The sequence below is a fragment of the Corticium candelabrum genome, chromosome 3, assembly GCF_963422355.1.
Source record: "Corticium candelabrum chromosome 3, ooCorCand1.1, whole genome shotgun sequence".
Taxonomy (NCBI): domain Eukaryota; kingdom Metazoa; phylum Porifera; class Homoscleromorpha; order Homosclerophorida; family Plakinidae; genus Corticium; species Corticium candelabrum.
This window is the reverse complement of record NC_085087.1, coordinates 6,667,406-6,680,959: the sequence shown is the minus strand read 5'-3', so window position 1 is coordinate 6,680,959 and position 13,554 is coordinate 6,667,406. Positions and strand designations below refer to the sequence as shown.

The window sequence follows — 13,554 nt, the reverse complement described above, 5'->3', positions numbered from 1 at the left end:
TGGAATATGTATGATGTTGAAAAGAACTGCATCAAAGGACCCAATTTCACAGACTTGTTATTTCTTCTGTTTGGACTTGTATGCTGGGGTTGCCCCACAAATCAAGATACACAGTTTGATGTTTCAATCATGCTCTAATGCTATAGTATGCATGAGCGGCTTTAGTACAGCTTGGCTGTGTTTGCTAAACAAGCCAGTCTGACAAAATTTGTGGGCTACCTCAGCACTGTCGTGGTTTAGCCTGTGTGCACAACAAATACCAAGTCAACTCTGGCCAGTGCATGTTGGCCTGGTTACAAGTGCTAGTGTGAACAGGGTATAATTAATTTTATAGATTCTCATATCTGCGTGGCACTGTTACACATTTGATGTTTCTGATTATGCTTTTGTGGTTCATTAAAGCAGACCTGTGTACACATTTACAAGAGACATAGATTAGAACTACTATACATGGAAATTACACGTGTTCTACCTGTGAATGTTATAACATTGATTTTAAATGATGGCAATAAGCATAATTGATGAAATGGGTCATATAAACTATCCATTAACAAATTATGACTTAATCTGGATACAACTTGGATACTCATTTCCAAACTAACAGGCATAGTGCTGCACAGAGGGTAGCTTGTTGTCATGGTCTAAACTTATGCTTACTTGTTATTGGCCATTGACTAATAATTGAAGCTGTGTTACGCCCTCGCTTCTGCAGCTATTAGCCTTTTGAGTACCTTGATAGGATTGTTGCAAAAAATTACAAATTTAGATGTTATTTTTGCTTTCAAGCACTCTACTTGTAAAATTTATCTAAAATTGTACAAAGCGATTGTTGTTTTACATGACTGCAAAGTTTGTAAATACTTTGTACAGGTAGTTGTCAAAGTACAGTCATGGAGTTACTGTATAATGTGTTATTTTTAGTGTTTTAAAATTTTGGTATTTCAAAAAGCTAATACCTTGCATTGTAACGTAATTTTGGTAAAATGAGGCAGAAGTAGAAGAGATTTGGGGTGTCACGTGAGATCTAGTACTGCTTTCCCACTACCTATGGTGTCATGAACATGCTGCACTTACCTTGCATCTTGCATTTGTGAGTTGCTCTGGGAGGCTCGTTGTTTCTCCAAGCAAACTGTTCTCATTGTTGTGCGCAAAACTTTCAGGGGTTTGTGAAGTATTCGAGTTACTTCCATTCTATCGACACCTTCTAAATGTGAAGTGCAGTACTTAGAAAATGTTAGGTGTTAATCTTATCTTAGGTAAAGAAAAGTCACAGCAAATTTACTGAAAATAAAATAACACTGAAAATAACACATTACACAGTACCTACCACATACAGCACATAAGTATCGCTTTTGGTTATGTAATGTTAGGTTCTCATATAGTTGTCATAGTCACCAGAGTGATTGATTTTGGGTTAGCAGTTGCAGACAGGTCAGTTCTGTTCAATTTCAACACGATCTGGTAATCACAAACATGAATTACACTGTTCTGGTAAAAACTAAAACTCTTTTATTAACATTTTGTGGATCTGATTGGTGGTTTGTGGATTGTGTCTGGTTGTGATGTGTGATTGGTCACAAATATCGCTATGTGATTGGATTGAACTAAGAGTGTGGCACATTTCTGATTGTGATGGACATATATAGTCAGCCAGCTAGCCAGCTTTGTACATAGTCACAGACCGGATGTCAGTAAACTCCTATCCCTTTTGAGTACTCTACTTTCTAAATCATGTGACTTTATGAAGTCTTGTTTCTTCTTACTGGTGGCTGAAACAGTTGTCTTGACATTGACAAAGAACAGGATGTCAAGGAAAGAAGGCATGCAATGGTTTGCTGCCTTTTTATAGTCACTCTAATTTGAATGTAAAAGCTTCGGGCAAGTCTAAAATTTACCTACTTTTAGCTTGACCTAACGTTAACTAGAAGCAAATTACTTGATTCAAGGAGAAATATCACAAGTAATCCAATGGTCATCTTTTGTTTACCTGTTGTAATGAGTTACAATAATCATTATTGAACTATTGAGAATTCCAATTGTAATAGCAGGATATAACTTACTACTAGGAGTGAATGGGCATGTGTGCATTTATGTGCAGTTATGGTATAGTAGTCACTGACTTTTATTACAGAGTTTCTGTCAATCATTTGCTTGGTTGTAGCTGTTCCATCTGTGGAAATTTCTCCTGTTGATCAAACTGTGAATGAGGGTGCAGACTTTGTAGAATTCAAATGCACTGCTGCTAACACTATGCCTGAACCGACTCTTAACTGGACATTTACAAACAATGATGGTCACATGGAGACATTACAAGAGCAGCCACGTCTTCCAAGTGCGAGGGCAAGTTTTGTTAGAGTATCTTCAATTTCAAGGGACAAAAGTGGCCGTTATGATTGTGTTCTTGAGAATGAATTTGACAAAGTCACTTCATCAGCACATTTGACTGTACAATGTAAGTGTAATATAGTGTATTATGATATTGACTCTCTAGGCTAGTCACGCAATACTAAGTGTACAAGTACTGTGTCTGCTTATATACTAGTGGTATTTGTACTACGCATGCGCAATGTAGTCTACTCCTGTTACATCCCCTTTCCAAAAAAATGTTCTAGCTAAGCTAGCAGTAAAGTCTAGACAACGTAATCCTTCAGGTAAGCAGGTTGTTTCACAACTCGTTTGCTGCAGGCGACATTCGTTGTTTCTGTGTGTTTGGAGATCGTTGCGGGTGTTATTCTGCTTTGTTGTGATGTCTTTATCTGTGTTGTCTGTTGTTTGGGTTTTGTTGTTGCTGGTGTTGCTCGTAGATGTTTTCTATTTCTGCGAAGAAGTCGTCCGTCTTCTGTAGTGACATCATAGGATCGGATGTTTACTTGTCTCTGAACGGTTGCTGGTTTCCACTTGTGGTCGTAGGCGTTGAGTGGTTGTATGTGGACAGCTTGACCTGGTTGTAGGCGAGGCAGATCCTTTGCTGTTTTGTTATAGTAATGGGCTTGCTTTGCTTGTCGTGTTGCTAGTTCCTGAAGAACATCGACTGGTATCTGAGGTTTCAGTAGCTTTGCAGTGGTAGGTAGAAGAGTTCTGGTTCTCCTACTCATCAGTCGCTGTGCTGGGCTAGTTTGCATTCCTGCTGTTGGCGTGTTCCTGTGATCCAACAGTGAAAGCCATGGGTCTGACCCAGTGATCTTTGCTTTTCCCATGATATGTTTTGCGGTTTTGACTGCACTTTCTGCTTTCCCATTTGATTGGGGATACCCTGGACTCGAAGTGATATGGTCAAACTGATATGTCTTGGCAAAGTCTTTGAATTTATCTGACGCAAACTGTGGTCCATTGTCTGATACAACTGTTGATGGAATACCATATCTTGCGTAATGACTTTTCAGTTTTCTGATGACCGTGGCTGAGTCCATACTGTCCAAACGGTCTATCTCCCAAAAGTTACTGTAGTAGTCGACTGTAATCAGATAATGCTGATCTGATAGCGTAAAGATATCCAGTCCGACTTTGCTCCATGGTCTACTTGGGATTTGGTGTGGTGTTAGCGTTTCTTTCTGCTGCTGTGTGCCAAGGGCTTGACAAACTTTGCATTGGCCGACATAAGCTGCAATGTCAGCAGTCATACCGGGCCAGAATATGCATTCTCTGGCTCGACGTTGACATCCAACTATGCCTAGATGTGAGCTATGTATCTTTTGCAAGGTATTTGCTCTCATCGATTTTGGTAGGACACATCTATCATTTCTGTATATAATGTTATGTTGCACAACTAGCTCATCTCGATAGCTGTAATATGGAAGTAAATCCGGTGGAAGGTTGTTCTTGTTTGGCCATCCTTGTAGAATTATAAGCTTGAGCTGTTGCAATGTAGGGTCTTTCGCTGTTTCTTCTTGGATTTGTGCTATTGCCTCTGGTGTTAGCGGTATGTAATCCGCCATATTGATATGTTCGATTTCAATTGCAACATTTGTCTGTTGGTGTACCACTTCCAAATGGCTGGATGATGGTCCTTTGTCAGTAGGTAAATAGGCTCGTGACAGTGTATCAGCTAGAAACATCTGAGTACCACGCTTGTAGGTAACTGTGATGTCGTAACGCTGTAGTCTGAGAAGCATCCTTTGCAGTCGTTTTGGTGTCTTCTGTAGATCTTTCTTGACAATAGTTTCTAAAGGTTTGTGATCAGTTTCCACCAATACTGGTCTGCCGTAGGTGTAGTGGTGAAACCTTTCCATCCCAAAGACGATTGCAAGTAATTCTTTCTCAATTTGAGCGTAGTTTTGTTCGGTCGTTGTCAGAGCCCTGCTTGCGTAGGCTACCGGCTTGCCTGCTTGCATGAGAGCTGCTCCCAGTCCTGTTTCTGACGCATCGCATTGTACTGTTGTCAGCTCAGCCGGGTCAAAGTATTGCAGTACAGGTGCTTCAGTAATAGCATTTTTTATTTTCTGGAAAGCTTTGTCGTGGATATCAGTCCAATTCCATGCTGTATCCTTGTGTGTGAGCTGGCGAAGTGGCTCACACAAATCGGTCAGATTGCTAAGAAAGCGCGAGAGGTAATTGACTAATCCTTGTATGCGCTGCACTCCGTGAACGTCTGTGGGCTTCTGCATATTTAGTATTGCTGTAAGTTTGCTGGGGTCGGGCTTCAAACCGTCGATTGTGAGCAAATGTCCAAGATAGGCAACTTTGCTTTGCCTAAACTTGAGTTTGTCGGCATTGATGCGGATTCCTTTGGAGCGGCATCGCTGAAGTAGTCTGTGGAGTTTGCGGTCAGGGTCTGCTGTTGCATCATCCATGTTACTTCCTACTCCAGTGATCAGGATGTCATCTGCAATTGTATGCACTCCGGGCATTCCGTCTAGGGCTTCGTCTAGTCGTCGCTGGAATACTTCCGGTGCAGGTGAGATACCGAAAGGCATCCTCTTCCATTTGTAGCGTCCAAATGGCGTCTCAAATGTCGTAAGTAAGCTAGATTCTTCGTCTAATTTAACATGCCAGAATCCATTACTTACGTCGCAAACGCTGAACATCTTGGCTTGCGATAGTTCAGGCAGCAGATCATCGATGGTGTGCATCGGATAGTGACTGCGTCTCAGTGCCTTGTTTAAGGGCTTGGGATCGATGCACAAGCGGAGTTTTCCGTTCGGCTTCTTGACGGCGACGAGGCTAGATATCCACTCGGTTGGAGTGTCCACTCGTTCGATCACGTCTAGTCGTTCCAGTCGCTGCAGCTCGTCTTTCAGCTGTGCTTGTATAGCAATGGGCATTTTTCTTAGAGGCATTTTGACAGGGGGTACCGTGGGGTCAACATCTAGATGTAGCATTCCAGGCAGTTGACCAACAGTGCTGCTATCGAAAACATCTGCGTATGTTGCAAGAAGTTGCTTTAAGTCAGATGTGGTGTCCGTGGTTGTCTGCGGTTTGCAAGAACCAGGTGCTGTCTGTTCGTGTTTGACAGTACGTATGTGGTCGAGGTGTACGCTGATAAGTCCTAGTCGCTGCGTCGCTCCGGCTCCTAACAGAGAGGTAGCTGCTTCGTTGTCTGCAACGACAACGAATTCCTCAATGTGTTGTTGCGTCGTTTTGGGGTTGATGATTGGCAAAGTACACCTACCCAGAGGTTTCAGTCTGCTTTTGTTGTAAAGAGACAAAACTTTGTCAGATTTCTGTAGTACGGTCCCTGGAGGAGTTTCCGACTTTCTGATAACGTTGCACGTAGCACCTGTGTCTAATTGTAGACGTATTGGGCACCCACCGACTGTCATTGTGGCGTACAGTTGATTGACATGTGTCTCTTGACTATTTTGAAGAGAATGGGCTGTATCCGTGTTTCTGGTATCGGTCAATGTGATTGTCATCAAGTAATTGGTTTGGTCTAACTCGTCGTCTTCCATACGGTGTATGCGGTACTGTTGTTTTGGGGAAGCTGTCTTCTTTTGTGGTTGTTTCTGTCGGCAAACGGAAGCAAAGTGGTTTGCTTTGCCACACTTGGAGCATGTTTTGCCTAGTGCGGGACATTGTCGTGGACCTCTGTCATGTCGTCGTCCACAATACTGACATGTCTGCGGTACCCTAGCGGTTACCGTGGCTTGTCTTCTCCTGTTGCGTGTGCTGTACGCGGTCAGTGCATGCACGTCATCGCTGAAGCTAATGGCTTTGGCTTGTGCGGATGTCGACTCTGCGGCACGGCATATGGATATCGCGGTCGCCAAAGTTAATTTAGCTTCTTGCAGCAGTTTCTGACGGGTGTCATTGTTGCGTATCCCATGGACTATCTTGTCGCGCAACAATTCATCTTGGATCGCACCATAATTGCATGCACGAATCATGCTTCTTAGCGAAATTAGGTAGTCATCAAAAGGCTCACCTTGCTTCTGTGCTCGCTGCGTGAGCTGGTACCGTTCGTAGATCACGTTTGTTTTGCTGAAGCAGTACGCTTCCATATGGCGAAGCACTACTGCCATATCATTTCTATCTTCACCTTCTGCGAAGGGCAAGGTGTCCAGAACCTCGAGAGCTTCTGCGGGCAGGCATTGCTGGAAGGTCGCCACTCGCTCCTCGTGCGGATCTTCTGGTCATTCGGGACGAGACCTCGAAAGATTCCCATCTTCTGCGAAACGTTCGCCAGTTTTGTGCCAAGTTGCCTTTTAGATTCAATCTCTCCGGCAACGGGACTGTCACATTCGTCAAATGAACGAGATCGCGTGGCTCCGGTGACTCTCGTACTGTGCGTGGCTCCGGTGACTCTCGTACTTGCGTAGCCGTAGACATTGTTGCTCATAAACAGTCTGCTGCGAGTCACTGCACTTCTGACACCATGTAATATAGTGTATTATGATATTGACTCTCTAGGCTAGTCACGCAATACTAAGTGTACAAGTACTGTGTCTGCTTATATACTAGTGGTATTTGTACTACGCATGCGCAATGTAGTCTACTCCTGTTACAGTAAGTAATGAAATTTTGTAATTATTGATCAACACTTAAGTTATTGATATACAGTATAGATTGTATACTGTTTTCACTTTATTCTGCACTAGACTAACTTTTTGTTCCATTTGTTAGATTTTGATGGTGTCAGTCTTAGTGTTATTCCAAGCAATGAACTTGTATTTAAAGAACTCGGAACTTTAGTCATCAACGTGTCATCAGTTCCAGCTGCAACCGAAATACGTCTGAGTCGAAATAATGTCGTTTTCTTCTCATCATCTAACGGAAATCTCAACAAATCAATAGGAACTGTCATAGTGAATGAGAGCAATTACATACAGTACATCTTTACCGTTGATAAAAGCTGGAACACTACGGTAACAGCATATGCGAAGCATCTACTAGGGAGTAATACATCAACTCAAGTAATAACTGTACTTGGTGAGTTATGTGACAAATTTGTTGTTGAATGACATGTACAGGTATTTCTGGTATATTTCAGCTCCTCCAGGTCCAATTGATGTGTCTGTAAACACCTCTTGTTATAACAATAATAACAGTTTACTGGTTATGTGGACTGTGTACAGCAATGGTGGACGTGACATTAGCAATTACACACTGAGATGGAGGAAAGATTGTAGTAATACTCCAACTACATTGCTCAACTCAAAGACATGGATGGTATCGAACAATGCTAGATTTACACAGCAAGGAGGCAGTTACATAATACCAGGACTGGATGGTAACACAACATATTGTATAGACGTGGAAGCAACAAATAGTATTGGACCAATGTCGACGACAGTCAAAGCAACTACATTGTCTGGTGTGTTTATGACTTCTTAGTTACTTGCACTTGTAGTTATACCTGTACTTAATTGTAAATATGTTGGTATTGTTTTGTTGTAGTCCCAAACCAGCCTAAACTTCAATGTAATCCCACATTGACCACAAATACAAGTGTAGCAATAGCTTGGGTAGTCAGCAGCAATGGTGGTGATGACGTCTCACATTATGCTGTAGTACTGAGTGAAGATGTGAATTTCACGCAGACAGCTTATTCAAAGACTCTGTTTGTGGTTGACAATTCTGAGTTGACACAGAAGGGTGGAATGGTTACTGTGCCAGGTCTTTCTGGTGGAACAACATATTATGCAAAGGTTGTTGCAAGAAATTGTGTTGGTGCTAGTGTTCCTGCTACTCAGCCTTGCTCTACACGCTGTAGTCAGTGTATTTGTGAGTAGTTGCTTGTATTTAATTGTTGTTTAGTCTCATATAATACATTATGTTGTGTTGTTTTGTAAGGTCCATTATTGCAACCTCGAGCAGTCAAAGAAGTATTTTTGTCTGATGACACCATAACACTGACAGTAAAGGCTCCTGACTTGAATTGTCAAATTGACAAATACATTGTTAAAGACGTAGCGTCTGCTGACGAACTCCAGTCATCATATTCTGTTGAGAATGGTATTGTAACTATTACCATAACGGGACTGGCGGCAGGAGCAAACTATACAGTTCAAGTGTATGCAGTAGATCAATCACAGGAACGTCCAATAGGGAAACCAGTCACATTTCAAATATCAAGCCAAGATAAAGGTAAGAAATGAAACGTGTTTTAATAGCACAAATTGTGATGAGTTGATGAGTTGATGAGTTGATGGAGCAGCAGGTGTGATGAAGTTATACAGGCTCATTGCTGTTGTCTCAGTTAGCACTGATGGGTGACCATGTGACATTGTCAACATCCTGTTTACTTGCAATCTGCCTAGTTGAGTCAACTGTCACTTTACTGTACAGATTGATGTACAGATTTGTCACGGCGTATCTAGTATTAACAAATTGAAATTTGTAGAACAACTTGATTGTAGTGTTTTGAGGTTGTGCTGAGGAAGTTTTTTGTGGGACCAAAGTTTGTACTGGCTTTGGAGTTGTTTGAGGTAGGAAGGGTCTTTCTAGATGAGAGTGGTGTATAGTACCAACTATAGTATTTTGTGTTCAATTATCTGAACCAGGCGTTCAATTATCCGAATCCCGTGTTCAATTATCTAATTCAGGCGTTCAATTATCCAATTCAGGCGTTCAATTATCCGAGGTAGTTTGTTCAGACGGTTTAGTTTGTTCAGTCATTCAGTAAGACACCTAATAGTGTAATTATAAACCGCACACATTTCTGTCATCGAGATGTGGAGCAGCCAGTGGTTATCGACACAGCTGACGACGACAAGCATCTTCTTGAAGACTTCTGCCATACAGCTGTTGTCTGAATCTTATTGTATTGCTTTTAGGTCGTGAAAGCGTATATCAAAGATAGCCTCAGCCAACATCCATGGTGCTGTCGTGCCTACGGAAGGTCAGACTCTATCACCAGCTAGACAACAACTGCGTTACACATCTTGCCAATGGAGCCACCCAAGCGATAGCGCCTGCTTGTTGCCTGAATTCTGTTTAACATGTTCTGACGGTGAAGGCTCTAGATGGCCATTAGGCTGGAAGACATGTAGATTATTTTAGTTTGTGTAACTACGGTACCTAGTTTACAGTATCTACATGCATGCATGTAAACGGACCGTTGCGCAGTACTATGTAGTATTATGTAATTACCATTAGCGTAGATGTCAATGCATAGGATAGATGTACAGTAGTCTTACCTGAAGGTGACTCCATTACAACCAAGGAAGGTTTGTTAAATTGCGACGATCAAGAAGTACACAGCCACAACGTTTGTGTGCTTGGCTGGAGAGTAACGTTACAAATTAGTGCATAGAGAAGCTGATAGATCGATGAACGATAGTATTTCAGCAGCTGCTCAACCGCAGACTATGTAAGTTATTTTAGTTCATCATGCATATTAGGCGCACAGCGGCGTCACGGGGCTAGAGAGGGTTGAGCCCCACCACTTTTTGGGGGAGTTTTCAAAATTTTTAATATCAAAGACGAGGCGAAGTCTCAGTAGCGAGTCAGCCCCACCACTTTTTGCGCCCACCCAACGCCGCTGAGGCGCAACGGATAATTGAACGCCTGAATCGGATAATTGAACGCAAAATACTATAGTAATATATTTCTTTTTTTGGAAGTCATTCTGCTTCTAATCGGTGCACTGCACGTCAAATGTGACATGTAGAGTCAGCAGGACCTCTCACATTACTACTGCATAGGCGTAGGAAAGTGGTTACAATGGGGTGGGGGGCATCTGGTGCACGTACTTTGTGTATCAGCACATGTGCACTTGCACACATATTGTTAGCCATGATGTTGACACTTATACAAATAATAACTAAACATGACCAAAATAGTTCCTTCTCTCAGTAACATTTATAAAGGACATTTGCTAGATCATTCTTATCCGCTCTGTCCTCTTGCAAACAGAGGCGCTGCATGATTTAGTCTTGCCTGACTCATTGCAGTTCTCAGGTATGTCTTCAGTCTCCTAAGTGCTGAAAATGTTCTCTCAGTAGTAAAGGTGATGACAGTAATACAGTGGTGTAGAAAAGTGTAATCAAACGAACAACTTCTGAAAGCATGTCCATACCTAGAAAAATTTCAGCTATGATAGAACATATTGTTCTTACATTTGTCACCTTTGTAATTGGTAGATTGTTTTCAAGCTTTGATTTCTGACTCAGATAACGTCTGGAAGCATTAATAGCTGGCATTTCAGTCGAGATAAATCGGGGTCATTTTTTAGTAAAGTTCTAGTCCTTCTGGTGAAGGTGTACCATCCATGGTGCATCTACCATTTGCTACATCTAATAGCAGCTTCTTCACACAAAGAGAAAGGGTGGGCATGGCAGTGTTGAACGGTTGCAATCCCACATTGACCACAAATACAAGTGTAGCAATGACTTGGGTAGTCAGCAGCAATGGTGGTGATGACGTCTCACATTATGCTGTAGTATATGGAGTGAAGATCTGAATTTCACAATGATAGCATATTCAAAGAATCTGTCCGTGGTTGACAATTCTGAGTTGTCACAGAAAGGTGGAACGGTTACTGTGCCAGGTCTTTCTGGTGGAACAACATATTTTGCAAAGGTTGTTGCAAGAAATTGTGTTGGTGCTAGTGTTCCTGCTATACACAGTCTTGCTCTATGTGCTGTGGTCAGTGTATTTGTGAGTAGTTGTTTGTATTCATGTGTTGTTTGGTCTCCTACACGTTATTTTGTGTTGTTTTATTGTAAGGTCCATCATATTGAAGAGAGTAGTGTTAACTCATATGCATCTGTTTTCCCCACTTCCCCAGCTAGCTACTGTGCAACACTGGGTAATTGTGCAATTTGAATAAATAGAAATAGTCAGAACTTCTGAAGAGAGACCTCTAATGTGTACAAGAGGATGGGTATATATGACAATGTCTCTAGGTGAGGAGAAAGGTCTATCATCAGGTGTTGTAGCTGGTGTGGCTGCTGCAGTTGTGTTGGTGATCATTCTCATTATTGCTGGTGTGATAATATGTCTGTACAGAAAGAAGAGAGATGTAACCAAGTCCACTCGAGAGACTAGTAGGACAATCAGAAGTCAAATTTATGAAGACCCATTGCAAACTCCAATCTCAGACACAGTGATGCAACAATCAAGTGCATATGGCGTGGTGGGAAGGGAAAGAACAGCCGGTGACTCGGAAGTAAAGATGCAGGAATCACGAGCGTATGCAACGATACCCATGCAAGTGGCTACTACCAATGCAACCGTGTCCAACATGTAGAGACAGCTGTCGGACATAAACAAATATTGTTTCTGTATGAGTTTCTTACTTACATGCAAAATTGCTTAGGAGTTATTTTGCATGTTGTGATCCGTGGCTCACTTTTCTTCTGGTGATGCATTGTAGCTACGTAGACAAAAAGTGTTTGTATATGCGTGTTTTGACTAATCAGTGCTTTCTATACATAACTGTTGGGACTTGCACAAGGCCTATATAGTCAAATAACTAATTGAGAATAAGCACAGCATTTTAGTGCAGTACGTCTTTGCTTGAATATAAATGCTATGGTGCTATTTTGTGTTAGTGCTTCTAGATGTGAAGTTTGCTAGCCAAATAAATACTTCTGCAAAATACTTCTATTCCTATGTATTTATTGCAACATCTATCTCTTGTGAACGAGGCCCTATGTAGCTAAGAAATAGACATTCTGTGAAAACTGTAAGAACTGATTCTTACCATCATCTGGTAAACAGCTAGAGTACAAACTACTAAAAGTGCTGCATGTACAATTAGCAATCAAATCAATTAATTAATTAAGCACCATCAGTGTACTGTACTGGCTTGCACAACGTCCTTGTACTACTGTACCTGTACATGTTTTAATTGTCTACAACGTTTAAAATATCTTTAATATCGATAAGCAGCACATGTTTACTCTCTGTTCCAGTTAGAGTATGCACATGCAACCACACCAACGCCTGGCACGTGCCGCACTGTACCGTTGCGTGCACTCGCGCAAATGGCATGAATGAAGCCTCGTTTTATATGGTCGTTAGATTGAAACGGGAGATCGCGAACTGACGATGTCATATACAGAATGAAGATGCCACAGTCACCATTGCTGATAAGTCATTAATTAAGTCAAAGATGAGCTAGCAATACTAATGCGTTCATTACGCCTCTTGCAAAGCTACATGCACAACGAGAAAGGACTAAATCACTAAGTTAGCGCTTAGTCAAACAGCAAGACACCATATTATAAGCGTGCAATTTGTAAAAATTGCTTGTTATCCGTCATGTGACCTTACCTTACATCACAACTTCATACTGTGGAACAGGGTGGGCAGGCTGTTGCATCTTGCCAACACCATAGGCGTTCGATTCCTGCATTCTGATTTCTGATCTTGGATTTCCTCCTCCTGCCATGGCCTTGAATGCAGTATAGGCTAGCCTCGGCCTCCCAGACCCGTGTAGCGCCGATACAAAATCGTCCTCCACGGGTCTGGGATGGTACCGCCTCTTCTCAATATATTGCGGTTGGTCCTAGGACCAGCATTAGTGTTCAGTTTCATAAATGCATACCTTTCCAATTTCGGCCGTAATACAAGAACGACGAAGACATGTCGCGCTAGAACATCGTGTCGCATCCTGCTGCACGGGTACCTTTGTGTTTACAGTAGCTACGGTTTTATCATTTGTGTGTTAGTAAGGAACGCGAATGGGAAGTTAGGAAGCACTTTCTTGTACTAGTGGTGCCGTGGACGCGATCGGCATGTGTCTGATCGCTGTGAATCCGCTGCGAGTAGCTGCTAGTCGCGCGTGGAGCTTCGAATTCGCGATGAAAATTCGCGATGCGCGCATCCGCTATGACTTGATCGTCTGGATTCGATGCGACTTGCCGCGAAATCGCGACAAAACTTCGCCGTGAATTCTCCGCAAGACTCTGTGTAGTAGACGTGATCATGAAGTCGTTGAGAATGCAGCTGGCTGGCTAGTGTAGATGTCGGAGCATCGCTTCGAACAAACGGCTCTACTAGGTGTCGTTACTGCCGTTGACAGGCGCAGAATACAAACCACGACGTGTAGGGACGTGAGTTTGCGTGAAGAGCGCACTACAAGTCGTCGTTTGTGTACAGTGTAGTCTTTGGTAGACAGCAGCTATGCATGAGATGTCTTCGTTGATTACAGCTGTAATTGGAAAGGTA

At 42.3% G+C, this 13,554-nt stretch overlaps 2 protein-coding genes across 4 annotated transcripts; one reads left to right on the top strand and one right to left on the bottom strand.

Annotated features, from left to right (window-relative positions):
- Window positions 1–1,795: 1,795 nt before the first annotated feature.
- On the top strand, window positions 1,796–11,969 carry LOC134176955 (titin-like). 3 transcript variants are annotated; one of them, XM_062643649.1, is made up of 6 exons: window positions 1,796–2,452; window positions 7,060–7,365; window positions 7,427–7,750; window positions 7,834–8,160; window positions 8,230–8,523; window positions 9,213–9,533. In XM_062643649.1, exons 1-6 carry the CDS (start codon window positions 2,251–2,253, stop codon window positions 9,236–9,238), a joined length of 1,479 nt encoding a protein of 492 aa, XP_062499633.1. In that variant the 5' UTR covers window positions 1,796–2,250; the 3' UTR covers window positions 9,239–9,533. The 3 variants fall into 3 exon arrangements, with proteins under 3 accessions (XP_062499633.1, XP_062499631.1, XP_062499632.1); XM_062643647.1 differs by lacking the exon at window positions 9,213–9,533 and adding an exon at window positions 11,286–11,969 and having other exon boundaries at window positions 1,982–2,452; XM_062643648.1 differs by lacking the exon at window positions 9,213–9,533 and adding an exon at window positions 11,286–11,969 and having other exon boundaries at window positions 1,983–2,452; window positions 7,834–8,148.
- LOC134176956 (uncharacterized protein K02A2.6-like) lies at window positions 2,464–4,012 on the bottom strand. Its single transcript, XM_062643650.1, has one exon. It carries the CDS (start codon window positions 3,933–3,935, stop codon window positions 2,631–2,633), a length of 1,305 nt encoding a protein of 434 aa, XP_062499634.1. The 5' UTR covers window positions 3,936–4,012; the 3' UTR covers window positions 2,464–2,630.
- Window positions 11,970–13,554: the final 1,585 nt, after the last annotated feature.